Consider the following 15,785-nt stretch of genomic DNA (forward strand, 5'->3'; position numbering starts at 1 on the left):
CCCTAACAGGAAGATTTCGGAGTTGAAGTTACCAATCCTATATTTGAGTGCCATAATGTGGACATAGTAAAATGTATGTATGCATTCAAACGCCAGATCCAATAGAGGAGCAATGCTTGAAATGGTCTCTTTCATATTCTATTTCAAACTGAAAACAAAACATAGCCTCAGAATTCTAAAGTGGTATCAGAAACACATCTCCTGACATGTTATCAGATAGACAGCTGCACAACACCCCAGAGGCAGCGGCTGCTGACATACAGAAGACAATAACGAGGATGGAGCCCAAGTGAAGCTGCCTGGGGGGTAGTTCTTCTGGGCGTCAGAAGCAAACCAGACACACGCAGTTGCAAAGATTTAACTAAATACAGTACTCCCTTCCTGTGCATCATTTAAAAACACTTTCACATACTATATAATTTTTGGTTATTTATATTCCTTTTATTTCCTTTAACCTGGAGAAACTATCACTGGTTACTTTTATAGTCCCTACATGGGATTCTGAAGAATTAATTGGGAGTGCCGAGGACTCGATTTAAACTGTCATTCAAGCTAGAAACTGAAAAGAAAAATTGAGGATGGAGTGGCAATCTAAAGAGTCAAATAAAGTTTGCCACAATCTATGTTACCCAGATTTAGACAACTGGACTAAAGTAGCATCACCCTAGTGACCAACCCACATCCAACCTGTAAGAAACATGAACAGAGCCCAAGGGGGCAAGGGCCAGACTCCAAAATTCAACGTGCAAGGGCGCTGTGTGGCCACCTCATGGGGCCAAGCCATTCAGCATTCTTGTCCCTTGGGGGGAGACTGGCCCCCACAGCATTCAGGAGACGCCCTCCAGGGAGCCCCAGCCAGGACTAGGTTCCACTTCCCCACCTGGCCTCATGTTAGGTCCCTAACTGGAGCCGCTGCTTTGAGTCAGATGGGCAGTTGCGGCAGGCCTCCCTGGCAAACCGTGGGGACCAGAAGGCCCAAAGAAGCATCCAAACTAAGGAAAAGTTGGAACAAAAGAGTCAGGAAATAAAGAACCCGGCGAAGCGCAACAGCTGTGTCCGGACAAGGCTCCAGACAGACCTGGCATTGGCCCTTCAGGTGCCAACTGCTAAAGGGGATGTCAGGTGTGTGGGGCAGGGGAGGTGCCACCTGCTAAAGGTGATGTCAGGTGCGTGGGGTAGGGGAGGTGCCACGTGCTGGAGTGGATGTCAGGTGTGTGGGGCAGAGGAGGTGCCACCTGCTAAAGGGGATGTCAGGTGCGTGGGGTAGGGGAGGTGCCACGTGCTAGAGTGGATGTCAGGTGCGTGGGGCAGGGGAGGTGCCACCTGCTGGAGTGGAGAGGATGTCGGGTGCATGGGGAGGGGAGATGCCACTGCTGGAGTGGATGTCAGGTGTGTGGGGCAGGGGAGGTGCCACCTGCTGGAGTGGGGCTGGGAAGGTGCCACCTGCTGGAGTGGGTGTCAGGTGCATGGGGAGGGGAGGTGCCATCCACTGAAGGGGATGTCAGGTGCGTGGGGCGGGGAGGTGCCACCTGCTGGAGTGGGTGTCAGGTGCGTGCGGCGGGGAGGCGCAGGCCCCGGGTCCCGCCGGCCTCCACCCCGGGGCCCCGCTCCTCCCCCCGCCCCCAGCGTCCCAAGGCCGCAGGGGCGGATCGGGCCGTGCCGCCGCAGAGGGGCACCGGCCGTGGCCTTACCCTGGCGGCTCTGGACGAGTAGGGGTCCTCGAAGAGCGCCCACACGCGGGGCTGCAGCCTCCGCCAGCGGCCGGACTTGCCGTCGGGGACCCCCAGGCCCGCGGCGTCCTCAATGCCCAGCCTCTTGGCCGCCAGGTCGTCGTCGTCGCCGGGGTCGCCACCCAGGAGGTCGGGCGTCTCGAAGATGTCGAGCGCCTCCTCGGCGTCGCGGTGCTGCCGGTAGGTCATCCAGCAGCAGGGCTCCACGTCCGTCTCGTCGATGCCCCAGAAGGCCAGCTCCTCCTCGAAGAGCGGCCCGCACACGTCGGCCGGGCAGTGCAGCTTGCCGGTGCGGTAGTAGTTGAGCACATAGGCGAACACGCCCGGGTGCCGGTCGAAGAAGAACTCGCGTCCCCCCCCGCCCCCGCCCCCGCCGGCGCCCCGCGGGCTGCAGGGGCCAGGCCCAGGGGACAGGGGCCGCGGCGGGGGCGGGGGCGGCGGGGGCGGGGGAGCGCCGGCAGCCGTCAGGCAGTCGCCCGCGGGCTCGGAGGCGGCGAGCAGGGCCAGGCGCGTGCCGGGCAGGGTCCGGAGGGTGCTGCGGTAGGTCTCGTGCCGGGTGCCCCCGACATTGAGGATCACCCTCTCGTTGCTCTCGATCTTGCCCATCTCTGTGGCTCAGACATGACTGGGGAGGCGAACACAGCGCCGCGTTAGGGCCCGGGCGGCCGCCGAGCCGCAGCGGCCCTCGGCGGCCCTCCCCCCGCCCCCCCCCCCCCCCCCCCCCGCCCTCCCACGCTCTCCCCCGCCCCGTCCGGGTCCCCGTCCCGGTCCCGGTCCCGGGCCGCACGCGCGCGGGCACAGCCGAGCCCCCCCGGGGCACGCGCGCACGGCGGGTCCCCGCCCCGGACCCCCACCCGGGACCCCCCGACCCCCGGAAAGCCCCGGAGCCCGCCCCGACACCTGCTCCGGCCCCACACGGCTCTCCGCCCCCCCTGCCCCCGCGCGGTCCCGAGCACGGGAACCCTGCCCTCGGCGCACAGCCCTGCCCCCCAACCCTCACGCCCCCCTTGCCGCCCACTCCCCCCCCCCCGACCCCGTCCCCTCCCGGCCCGGGGCAGCCCCTTGGGCGGGGAGTCTCTGCGGGCCCCTCGGCCCGCTGGGCCCCCATGCACGGACCCCGACCCGGACCCCGACCCGGACCCTGACCCGCACGGCCGGCGGCGCCCCGCGCCCCCACGACCCGGCGACACCCCCCGCCCGAGGCCAAGCACCGAACCTCCCCGCCGCGGCCTCTCACCAGGGAGACCGTGACTAATTTCCTGATCCAGTTTCCTCCGCACATCACTACCGTGGCTGCCGCTGCTGTTGTTGATGTTATTATTACTTGGGAAAGGGAACCGCTAAGCAGGCTCCGCGTCTGGGCCGACGAGCGCCAGCGTCCCCCGCCCCATCCCCCTCCGCCAGACACACGGCCGCGGGGGGCGGGCGCCGGGGGCCGGGGAGCGGGGTCGCTCCGGGGCAGGGCGAGGCCCCCGGGAGCCGCGGGCCCCCGCCCCCCGCCCCCCTGGACCCCGGGTCCCCCGCCCCGGCTCACACCGCGCGCCCCCCGCGCACCCGGGGCGGGGGCCTGCAGGTCCGCGCGCCGCCCCCAGGTCGCCCCTGCCTCCCGCCGGGGGAGCCGCCCCCGACCGCAAACTACTTGTTGGCGCCCCCGGGCTCGGGTGCTCGCGCCGCCTCCCGCCTCCCGGGGCGCTGGGCTCGCCCCCCACCCCCGGCTGGGCGCCCGCACCCGGCATCGCGCGCTGGGGGGGAGGGCAGGGCAGAGCGTGGGGTCGGGCCCCGGCACCTGCCGCGCAGCCCCCCCGGGCCCCGCCCCTGCACCTGCACCTGCAGGTCCCGCCCCGCCCCGCGCGTCCCCCGGGAGCGGCCGCTGCTCGGGCGGCGCCCTCCGCTCCCCCGGCCGCCCCGATCTCGGGGAGGGTGGGCGGCTGGGTGGGTCTGGGGAAGCTCGCGTACCAACCAGGTTCGTGCGTCCTCCTGCCGCGCGGCCGTCCCCACCCTCCCGATCCGCTGCCTGCGGGCGCCCCACGCGCACCCGTGTCCCCTCCCGCCGCCCGCCCCTCCCGACCAGCGAGGGAGCGTCTCCAGCGGCGGTTCCTCGCTCGCCCCCGTGACCGCGGGTGGGAGCCAGAGGTCCACTTACAGGTGACGAGTGCGTCCTGCTGCGCGCGTCCGGCACATGCTCCGGCTCGCTCTTCCCAGTCGAATGTAGGTCTCCAGTCACCACATCATGGTTATATAAAACAAAACAAGTTTGAAAAGTTTATTCCAGGAACACAATGCTCCAGCAAGTGAAAACTCGGGTTTCCTTATCAGAAGCAGCAGAGGCGAGCTCAGACGTCCGCGGGCGAGTCGCCCCGTCTGGGGCCGCAGGGCCTGGGCTGCCTGGGCTGCGGAGCGCAACGCTGAGCTGCTGCAAGCGGCGACTGGCGATCTCCCCTCTGGAGGTGGAAGCCAGAGCGAAGGTGTGGCCGCCCCGGTTACTTCCGCGGTCTGCGCGCATGGGACCTAGTCCAGGCCTCTCTCCTGGGCTTGCAGATGGCTCCCTACCCCGTGTCCCTTCTTCTCCTTCCTGCTATCTGTCCCTGTCCGCCCAAATATCCCTTGTAGGGACGAACACTGGTCCTGCCGGGTCAGCGCCCACCTTAATGACTTCATTTTGACTTGATCACCTCTGTGAAGACCCTGTCTCCAGAGTAAGGCCACTTCCTGAGGTTCTGGAGGCTAGGACCCTAACCCCTCTCTTTTTCTGGGAGGATGAGGGCGCTGGACACAGCTCATCCCATAGCACCTCCTGTGTGTATTTTGAGAGGGAGACTTGAGGCCACAGGGATAGCTGTCCTCCGGGGGCGTAGATAAAACCCGAGGTAGGAGGTAAGAGGAAGTCTCTTAGAAAACCGTATGATATTGACACAGTGATTTAGGAAGTCAGGAATCCCTACTAAAGTTTCCGCCATACACAGGACAGTGAGGTGGGCAGTTATACAAGCAGTTCCCTCAGAAAACACCTGTCTGTCATGACAGGAGGTAACTAAGGTGAAGAACTCGAAGGTGCCTGGAAGATTACTGATGTCTAGGAAAGCAAGGCAAGAAAACACCATAATCTACTAACAGTATGTCCGTAAGTGTGCTGTGAGGACCCCAGGATCAGCTATATGGACCCAGCCTCGGGACCACATAAATTCGCTTTTACTAACACACACCCAGGCAAAAGGGCCAACCCCACATGCTGAGGTAGTGATTCTAGTTTAGCATGATTATCAATCACTGAGGCCGTTCTTAAAATAAGTGATAGTAAATTTCAGTTGCCAGAAAATTTCCAAAGAAAAATCATATTCAAATTATAACATACATTCTCATATTGTCTAGATGGTTCCTCATATAGCTTAATGTAAATTCAATAGGAGGAAAAGGCATATGGTTTGCTTTAAAATAAATTAGCAATAGTAAGTGTAGTAACAGAAGCATTTATAGTAATAGATAACATTTACTGAGATCTTACTAGGTGCAAAATGTTTTGTATAAATTATTCCTTTTAATTTAAATGGAGGAACTATTCACATTAAAGTGTAAGACTTCCAAAAAGATAATTCATACGGATGGCAGAAATCAATAATGGAAGCCTTTAGCTTGAAAATATTAAAATTGTATTATGAGGGATCTACAGAGAAACCACGGAGGGGGGTGCTGCTGCACAGGACTTGTGGAGGGAAGTGGGAAAACACAGGTCTAAGGAATCAGTTGGGGTCTAAGGTTTTATGAGCTATCTAGGGATAATCATACAGACAAAAGGACACTTTTAGAAGAATTCAGACTTTTCTTGTGATTCATAAACGATTGGATGTGAAACCAGAGAACATTCCAGATAAGTTTGAAAATAAGAACATGGAAACATAAAAGGAAGAGATGTGCAGTCACATCAATGGAGAACTGATAAATAAGGCACTGAATGAAATGCAGTCTCTCTGTCTCTCTCTCTCTCTCTCTCTCTCTCTCTTTTTTTCCTGGTCAATATAAGAGAGGAAGATCCTAAGACAAATATCCAGGTTTCATTACATAAGACAGGAGAGAACAGAAAACCCCTCCAGCCAACTAGCTCCCTGATGCTTCTGTAAAAGACAGATAAAAGTGAAAAGAAAGCAAATCTTTGAAAGATGGCAATGGAAAACTGAAGTGGAAAAAAACAGTTGTGGTTTCCTTTGTTGGTCTGTGCAGAGCAAGGATTCAAAAGGCCATATGGACATTACCCCTGGCAGAGAAGCAACTGAAATGCTGCTTCCTTTATACCCTTGAGTCCGCGTCACAGAAGGGCCACAGGCGCTGAGCGCTACATCACCACCAGAAATGTGGATTGATCTCATAGGCCACGCTGGGACTGTCAGAATGGCAAGCTTGTAAAAGTTTAACAGTTGAGCAAATGAACTCTCTTAAAGTTCAACATAAGGATTTTTAAAATATTATTCACCTTCAAAGAGCAATACATTCATGGACAAAATTCCTCTGCAGATTGAAAGATGACCACCATTTCCCACACTGCCCTGAAGACCTGCCCCTCACCCCAGGACTCGCACCTGCTCCCGCCGAGTCTGTTTCCCCAGCCCCTGAATCTGTGCCGGCTTTGTACCTCACCTTGGCCAGCAGAATGAGGTGGAGGGGACGTTGTACCAGTCTAAAGCCTTGGCCTCAAAGGGTCTTGCATACCTCGGTCCCCGCTCTTTTCTGGACTCCTACCCTGGTGCTGTGAAAACGCGCTTAGCTGGCCTGCTTGATGATGACACACACGTGTGCCAGGCTCCGGCAGTCCCTCTCGCTCTCCCTCCCTCTCGCTCTCCCTCCCTCTCTCTCTCTCTCAAACACACATCTTTGATACAAAGAGAATCAGTCCTAGGAAACAAGTCAGAAGATATAATAGAGCAAGGATGTGAAAGAGATAAATACCTAAAAGAAATACCGTCCCCTGATGCTAACATTTCGTATCTCTGCCCCTAGATGATTCACAGCCAGGTCACAGCAGCAGAACCACCGCTCTTTTTTTTTTTTTTTTTTCTTTTTTTAAGATTTTATTTACTTATTCATGAAAGACACAGAGAAAGAGAGAGGGGGCAGAGACACAGGCAGAGGGAGAAGCAGGCTCCACACAGGGAGCCCAATGTGGGACTTGACCCCGGGACTCCAGGATCAGGCCCTGGGCCAAAGGCAGGCTCCCAACCACTGAGCCACCCAGGGATCCCAGGGATTCCAAAAACTGCTGCTCTTACACACACCTCCAGAAGAACAGTCCAGCTGAGCATAGCCCAAATCCACTAACTCACAAAATTATGAGCTAAAAAAATGCTCTATCTGGGCTATTAAGTTTTAGAGTTGTTTGTTACCAAGCTAATCCATCCTCTATGTTGCCTTTATCTGAAAAGTAAAAAAAAAAAAAAAAAAAAACGAACTTACATACCTGCCCTTTTAACAATAACATTTATATCAGATATTGCAAATTCTAGAAGAAAATAAATATATGATATACACGTTCCTCATTCCATAAGTTTTTGAGAGGCGGTATTTTACAGTGGTGAGTTCCTCAGGCTGTGGAGACAAGTAAAATGGAGTTTGTCTTCTGCGTGCTACTCACCTGAGGTCACCCAAGAAAATCCCACAACTCCTCTTACTCAATTTATTCTTCTCATTCTTCTAGAATGGGAAGAATGACACATCATTAATATGAAGATTAAGTGACATGAGGCCAATAAACGCCTTAAGGAAGTTTCGGGAACATGTTAGGCATCTACTAGTAGTAACTTTTATGCCAACTGAAGAAGTCTTACACCAAAATAACACAGCTGACGATTGACAGGAGCTGGATCATGACCACATCCTCTGATGGCAGCCTAACTCCTCTCTGCTGCCCAGCCTGCTTCGCACAGAGGTCGAGCCGGGTCAAACACAGGATTCAACAGAGATGTAATGAAGACAATACTCTAGCGTCCTTCCAATAAGTCTGCGTCCCTCTCAAATTATTTTAATTTGAAAATGTACGTGTTACATCTTTTAATGACCTACTTTATGCAATGCACTTTTTTTTTAACCACCCAGCATAGTTCCTTGTGATAATTATGATTAGACGTACATATGAAGAATTCACAGAGTGCTAATTTTACCACTTGGTCATTTGATTTGCAGGAAATATATATTTATATCGCTTGTCAAGGGCCATAGTCTCTGCATAAATACCCAGCATAACAACATAGACAGCCGACTTGAGCTTACTGTATACTTAGAAAATTAATGTTCAAGAGTGCTGAGAAAAGGCATTTTAGATTGAAGGAAGAGAAAAATTTTCCACGAATATAGGATGATGTTGACTGATGAGCATTCAAAGCAAGAGTCGAAAATAGCCCTCTTGCTACAAAAAATTCTGGGCCCTAGCCTTCTGCATCAGCCGTTCATTTCAATAGAAGATGATGATGGATAGATGATGATGATGGATTCGACAGATGATAGATTAGATGCTGGGTAACCTCAGTACCCGGAGCAGCCCAATACTCTCACCACCCCACTTGAAGTCGCTGTGACTGCCACGGGGCAACATGCAGCAGCGTCTCCTAGGACGACTGGTCTACCACCTGAGGTTAGGGTATGGGCAGGTGTCAGCAAAGTGCACTTTACTTCCTAATGTTCTTGTTCTTCCATAGGTCACAGATGTTAGATAAGACATTTCATTGAAACTTTACGATCCTTATTTTTAGCACCTCCCTGCCTCCTAGTGCTAATCATTTCACACCTGTCTGACTTACTCTACGCATTATGTACATTTACAGACTTCCTCCCTTTACATCTCCTTTATGACTTCCCAGCCTTAGGGGAGTTCTGTGCTGTGCAGTGCCTCGGACTCCACTGAGAAGCATAAAACGTGAACGTCTACACCCTGAGATTTTGATGCAGTTGGTCCATTCTGTGCCAATTTCTGCAGTTGGAAATCTGTGTTTTTAAAAAGCGTCTTACGCCTCATGAAATGTCCATGGGAAGCTATAGTGAAGCGAATTTTATAAAAATATGACAAGAAAGTAGCCAAACGTGGCATCTGCAGATTATTTTAAGAAGGGATGGGGCAGTAAGAGGACTCACATTTATTGAAAATAAACTGTAGGTCTAACAAGCAAGTGTGGAAATACTCATTTTCTTCATATTAGGCAAGGGGTTGTGAGAATGATTAAGGAAAAGGAATTATTAGGAATTGCAGTAGTCAAAGCTTTCTTAAGTACTTTGGCACAAAATAAGATGCCAAGAGCTTTAGATATACCTCACTTGATCCTCACTCAGCTTATGATGTTACCAGCATTTTACTAATGAGGAGGCTGAGACTCTGAAATTTCACAATAACTTGCCCCATATCACACAGCTAATAAGAGGCAGCTGGTAACATTCAAGCCCACAGGTGTTTGATTCCAATGCCTGTGTCCCGGAAAGTAAATGGTAGAGCCATGATCTGAATATATGTGGAACCAGGATTTGAATAGGAAACAGACGATTATAGACACGAGAAAAATAAACACACTTGCAAGATAGCAATCATTCAGTGAAAGCCCATTGTCAAAATATCTCAGAGCTCTTCCCCCTTCTGTTACATAAACGGCGTACGATGAAAGCATGCTCCAAATAGGTAAGCAGAGTAGGCATTTTAAGACGACTGTTTTGTGTTCTTTTGATACAAAAGGAGAAGAACGGAAACCACGAGTCACAAATATGATCTGTAACGTGTTGGAAATAATCAGGTTGGTTTCCCCAGGAAATAACAGAGCTCAAGGAATAAGGAAGCTGAAAGAGACGTGAGCAAAACTCAAGCAGATGTAGGCACAGCAGCTAGGCTCCTCGTTAGGAAAACACCAAGACAGGGATGAGCAGGCTTCTGGGAAGCTCTGTATGCAGGTTTCAAACGGAATCGAGGGGAGTAAAAATAACAGTCAGGACACAGGAGCAGCACTAAAGAGGACGCAGAGGAAAACATTGGGATTCTTCTCCTTCGCCAGACCACTGACACCTGCTTTTCCATTTTATCTTTATTTATTTGTTAAAGAAATCGAACTATGGGACAGCACAGAATACGGTGCAGTTTGGAGGACAGACGTCAAGAACAATATAAAACTACAGTCTGGATCACCTTGACTAAATCGATCGTCCGAAAAAAATATTATACCACACAGTTAACTGTTTTCAAGAGATATAAAACATCATTTAAATTTCTGTTAGGGGAAAAGCATCAATGTCTTTTTTTTTTTTTTTAATTCACCCTTTCGTTTGTTTGTTTTTGTAAAGCGTTCATTTGTTGTTGGTTTTGTTTTTGTCTTTTTTTTTTTTGTTTTTTGTTTTTTTAAGGATTTTACTTATTTATCTGACACAGAGAGAGGGAGAGGGCACATGCAGGCCGAGCAGCAGGTCTAGGGAGAGGGAGAAGCAGGCTGCCCGCTGAGGAGGGACCCCGATCCCAACCCTGGACCCGGGATCAGGACCTGAGCTAAAGGCAGACACTTCACCGCCTGCACCCCCCATGTGCCCTGAAAAACATCCATTTTGTTGCCATCGTTACATGCACAACCCAGTATTCTCTGAATGTCTTTGATCGTTGTATCGCCATAATTAAATTTGAACATTTAGTTAAATTGATTTAAGAGCAGCAATGGTTGATTCCATTCCATTCCCACAGTGGGGGATACAATTTATTAATGAAACATAAGCCGAAAGAATACTCACAATACACATTCCTCCCTAATCGGACACACAATTCTCCCTTTATTTTTTCACTAGTAACCATTTCAGTAGACTGTTTTGTCCTGATACGCTGCAGTCAGTGCGTATTAGGTACTAGAGACAAGTCCCAAGGAGAGCAGAGTGCCTAGAACTAAGCCGTTCACTTCAACCTCCGACTCTTCCTGAAATCATTTCAGTGGCAACAAGATGCTCAAGCTAAAAATTAGGGAAACTTTTATGACTTAGTCTTTTTTTTTAACCTCCGATCCAAACTCAACTCTGTTCCCAAGTTTAGAAAGTTCTTTCTCCCAAGCAATCTTTCAAGTCTATTCACTCTTCTTTCCCTTCTTGCTTGTCCAGTCAAGCTCTCGCACCCACGAGCCCTATGCAGCTGGCTGACCGAGTCTCTGCCTTCTGTGGGACGCTGACCCCACCGTCCAAGGTCTTCAGAGAACAGAGGTGGTGAAGGTGTCCTTCCCATTTTGATTAATCACCGATAGAGGGCCATCTCCCACTCACAGTCCACCCACGTTCCCTGAAGTGCCCCCCACTTCACCTGGTCCACATCTTCCTGATGCTTTCTTCTTCCCTCGACTCCCCGGGGACATTTCCACAGGCCAGTCTCCTTCAGGAATCCTTGATCCCTGCACATGTAAACTGCAACTCAGCATTCAAATCTCAGTTTAAACACGATTACCTCATGGTTGCCTCCTTGAAGCTTCCTTCCTGCCCTAGAGTATCCCATGCCCCGTGGACTAGGTGCGGGTGTGCGCAGAGTGCCCCTTATCTCCAGCGTCGGGACGCTGAGAAACCACAAAAGCAATCACTTGTTTCATGATTTGTCTGCCATCTAGACCAGAAGAACCAGAATCAAGTTGTTTTGGCCACAATTAGATCCCCCGGTGTCCACTTTAGTGTCTAGTTTCCAGTGGTCAGTGTTGATAACAACGAAGAAGACGATGACAGGGACGTAACAAGTGCAGGGTGATCGCATGGCAAGTGGCCATCCTGGCTGTGATTCTTCGCACTCACAGCAAGGCTGCAGTACTTGCACTGTGACCGTCTGCATTTTATAGATAAGGGATGTACATATGCAGAAGCCACTTAAATTGCTCGAAATCACGACTTTAGTGATGGAAGCGAATAACACTGGACTCTGGGTGTTTTGCGGGCAAAGGTTGTCTTCTTCAGTAATGTTCATACCGAGTTTTGTTGAATATTGCAGGCAATGTGGAAGAAGCTGTTTTTTATGAGTCTGAGTTTCTATACCTGGAATTTTAGGTATTGGATTCTTATTTTATTGGATTTCTGAGGTTTCAATCTTATGGTAGAATTCTAATGCTTTCATCTCTGCTTCCTTAAGAATTCTAAATGTGGTATTTCCTTGGATAATTATGAAACCCACAATAGACAATAAGTCTGGGTATTCGGGGATTTTTAGATCAACGTCCTCCTAATTTTTAAATTAATTTAGTGACACTATTTCACAGTTAATACCCTGCTCTAATATTCGTCATATATATTTTAAAAATTAGACAAAAACATCTCCCTAAATATAAGGAAGCTTCTCAGGCTACTTCTTATCTAAAGTGGGTTAGCGTCCAACAGCCTTGCTTCATTTTGTACTTTCTCTGCCCCTTTCAGCCCAAACTAATATAATCTTTTAAATATCTTCATGTATCAAATAATGTACTCCATTAAACGGAAGACACATCCCCACGTCTTTTTCCAAAGTCTGTCTAAGCCTTGGGTGCTTTGTGAGGCTGCTGTGATGCGAATCCCTCAGCCGTCATAGGAGTTCCAATGTCTTAACACGGAGGGTGTGTGAGGCCTTCACAGTTCTTCGGTGAAGAACCTAATCAGACCTTTTGTCTGATTGACAAAGAATTTCCTAGCACCATCTGAATTTGATTTCTTACACTTTGATGTTCTTTTGCTAGGAGAGACGGAGAAAAGAGAGTTATAGTCTCAAATCCAGCAAATGCTGGCCTATCAAGTTCCTCTAAATTCTGCTCAAAAACGTAGAGACTTCTTTGCTGCACCTCTTCTTCTCCTACTCCATCCCGGCCATGGAAAGAAGCCCGCCCTTCCCGCACGCAGCCCCCTGGAGTGCTCCTCTGCCACACTCAGGAGTCCAGGGGGTTCCCTTGCGTTTTTCACACGGCTGTGGACAACAGTATCTGTCAAACTTCCCAGCACCTCGTAACAGGATTCTCTGTTCATCCTCCAGGAATATTTTCCTCACCGTATTCCAAGCGTTTGGAAACAGTTTCCCCAAGGTTTTGCCGGCTTCCTACCAACCGCTCCGATCTGCCACCGGGTTTAAAGCCACTGGCAAAGGCCCGGGTCCTCCTCACAGCGACACTCTACTTCTGGGACCAGTTCAGCTCTGACTACAGGTGTCTCGCCAACGACTGCAAAACTCTGTGGCCTCAAGCCAGAGCCAGGTGGCTGACGGTCTCCAACAGTCCTGTCACCAGGTACATAGGCCAAGCACTGCAAGGATGGCTCATTCTCAGCCCCATGGCATCTATGGCCTCAGAGGGAAACCCTGAAAGGGCTGTGGGCCGGGTCAGCTGTCGCCAACTGAGAACTGGCCATGTCCACTGTTACAGGATCTTTCTGTGGGACGTTTCCGCATGGTTTCTCCAGGAAGGCAGGCTAGGGAAATCACTTTCCTCTGAAGGTCAGGGCTTCATAAGCAATAGATCCAATAGGTCATGGTAGAAACTACAAGGATTCCTGACTTTGCGAATCTAACCTCAAGCTCCAACCGATGCTTTTATTTCCCGTCCCTAAAGTGTTAGAGTAGCTCCTGCCTTGGGACCATGTCATTTCCTGTTTCCTATGCCTGATGGGCTATTCTTATGGATCTCTTCCTGGGTAGCTCTTTATCTCGTTCACGTCTCTGCTCAGACCCATCACTGCAGTGACGGTCCTGACATAGCTACCTCCCACATCAGCCACCCAGAATCCACTTTTAATGAAATGGTGGGTGTGCAGTGCAGAGATCAAAGGAACCGGAGAACCCTCCTTTGCATATGCTGAGATACTGCAGCTACTTATGGCTCACTTTTTTTTCCTGACATTTTTTCTCTCTTGAATCTTTGTGATTTTATGAAAAGCAAAGTTATTCAAAATCTAATTCATATCCATCTCTTTTCTTGTTTTTCAACTATAGGTCTGGAGAATGTATGATTTTAAACAGAAGAAATAAGTTAGGATCCAGGCTTTAAAAAGTTCAGACCGGAGAGCAGAATGGACAGTCTTAGAATCCTTAACCCTTCTCCCATCAACTGTGTCAATCATCCCTAATCATCGTCCCATGATGTTTTACCTCCATGCCCTGAGTAACACCAGCAATAAATGGAGGACAGAGAAAATGTCCAGTATAAAATGGTACAAATGCTTCTTCATTTTTTATTCATTCAAAAAGTATCTCATACCCTCATTTCTCATAAGAACAACAGAACACCAATGAAATTGTAAGCTTAGGAATTTTTTGTTAGATATGGGGAGAAAGTTCTGACTTCAATGGTTGTAAGAGAGTGAAATGTGTTGGGTTGTCATAGCAGATGCAAAAGAAATTATTAGAAAGCAAGGCCTGGATTGGCTTGGATGAACTCTCCCTCTAGGCAGTGAGGGAAACTAGAAATTTGATTGTAGTCTTGTCCCAGTCTTAGAAGTGTGTGGTCCAAATCGCAAGGGAACATCAAGTTTCATCACTTCCAGTACAATTTAGAAGCAAGTTAATTTCACACGCATTTTTTTCTCAGTAAGGAAAATGTTTCTACAGAATCTAACTCATGGGAATCTTACTAGAATCTATTATGCAGTGAAAAAAAGCAATACAGAAATATCTTTTTGCCACTGCTGGACTGAAAAAGCAGAGGCAAGGCTGGTAACTCGCACAACTCATTAAGGAAGAGGACCCAGAAGCCCCATTCTCAGGCTAACAAAATAAAAGTCTTGAATCTCTTCCTGCGAAGATAAAATTACTTTATTGGAGCAAAAATACTTGCAATGAAAATGGAACGAAGAAACTCTGGCCATAAAGGGAGGCTGGAAATAAAATTTGCTGAATGATACCATAACATGCCCACCACACATATGCCACCCTGGAAGAGATGAGAGGACCCCACAGAGCTGGGCATTTTTACTTCCAGAAAAAAGCAGCCGCTCTTACTTAGCATGTAAAAAGCATTAAGATTTGTTTCTAATATCTAAGCTATCTGATATGCGTCCTGGTTGTTCATATTTCCAAGATATGTAGCAGTCATTTCTTTAGATTTCAAATATTCACTTTCCAATAATTTATGAAAAGCTGTCTACAATGTATTTTGCACTTTCTGCCTTAGAATGTGGTATGCAAGAAGCATAATTTGTCCTCACTATTAAGATAGAAGGAAAATTATTATTGCCATATTACTTTACATTCACTTGATTATTGGTGAATTTAAATCACTCATTAAATATATATATTTAATTCCATTTATACATATACACATTCACTATACACACACACGCACACATATACACACACCTCGGCACATCAGAGTATAACTGCTAAAGAGTAGAGACAAAGAAAATAATTAAATGTAACCAGAAAGAGGCGCAATCTCTTCCAATGAGTCATAATAAGACCAAAATCTGAGTTGTATATAGAAATAATGAATGTTATAAAATATAGCAACTTCAAAGTATTGGAAGAAAATAACTGGCCAACCTAAAATTCTATATACAGCAAAAATATTCTCCAAAAACGGAGATGACACAAATATGTCTTCACACAGATGTACATACACCCCTGAGAGAATTTGTCAGTAGCCGATACACCTAAAAAAAATAATAAAGGAGGTTATTTGGGCACAAGTAAATAGATCCCAGATGAGAAAATGGGAAGAGAGAAATAAATACAGAGAAATGAGAAGGACATTTATGTAACTAAATCCAAATGAATGTTGACTTTACAAACTAATATCATGTGCTCTCGAAAATGCATAATAAAATCAAGAACAAAATAAAAATACTATAAAATATAGATATATATAGAATGTACATGTTCTAGTGTCTTTTGGTTGTTTGGTATGTGGTTAAAAAGTCACTAATTTATGGGGCGCCTGGGCAGCTGCCTTGGCTTAAGTCATGATCCGGGGGTCCTCGGATCCAGCCTTGCGTTGGGCTCCCTGAGCATCAGGGAGTATGCTCTCCTTCTGCCTCTCCCTGCCTGTGCACGCTCTCTCTCTCTCTCTCTCAAATAAATAAATGAAATCTTTAAAAAGTTACTAATTTATACTATACTTAGATACATCAAAGATGTAT

At 48.9% G+C, this 15,785-nt stretch overlaps 1 protein-coding gene across 7 annotated transcripts in view; it reads right to left on the bottom strand.

The window, feature by feature from the left end:
• Positions 1-6,781, bottom strand: part of KCNC2 (potassium voltage-gated channel subfamily C member 2) — a 225,842-nt gene extending 219,061 nt beyond the window's left edge. For 2 of the 7 annotated variants that reach the window (XM_038550033.1, XM_038550030.1), the window contains exons 1-2: positions 3,874-6,781; positions 1,692-2,355 (exon numbers count right to left, since the gene is read on the bottom strand). In XM_038550033.1, coding sequence (XP_038405961.1) covers positions 1,692-2,336 — 645 coding nt within the window. In that variant the 5' untranslated portion in view covers positions 2,337-2,355; positions 3,874-6,781. Of the gene's footprint in view, positions 1-1,691; positions 2,356-2,967; positions 3,033-3,686; positions 3,752-3,873 lie in introns of those variants that run through there. The other 5 variants (XM_038550027.1, XM_038550026.1, XM_038550031.1 and 2 more) reach the window with 5 other exon arrangements.
• Positions 6,782-15,785: the final 9,004 nt, after the last annotated feature.

Source organism: Canis lupus, chromosome 10, assembly GCF_011100685.1.
Source record: "Canis lupus familiaris isolate Mischka breed German Shepherd chromosome 10, alternate assembly UU_Cfam_GSD_1.0, whole genome shotgun sequence".
Classification (NCBI taxonomy): domain Eukaryota; kingdom Metazoa; phylum Chordata; class Mammalia; order Carnivora; family Canidae; genus Canis; species Canis lupus.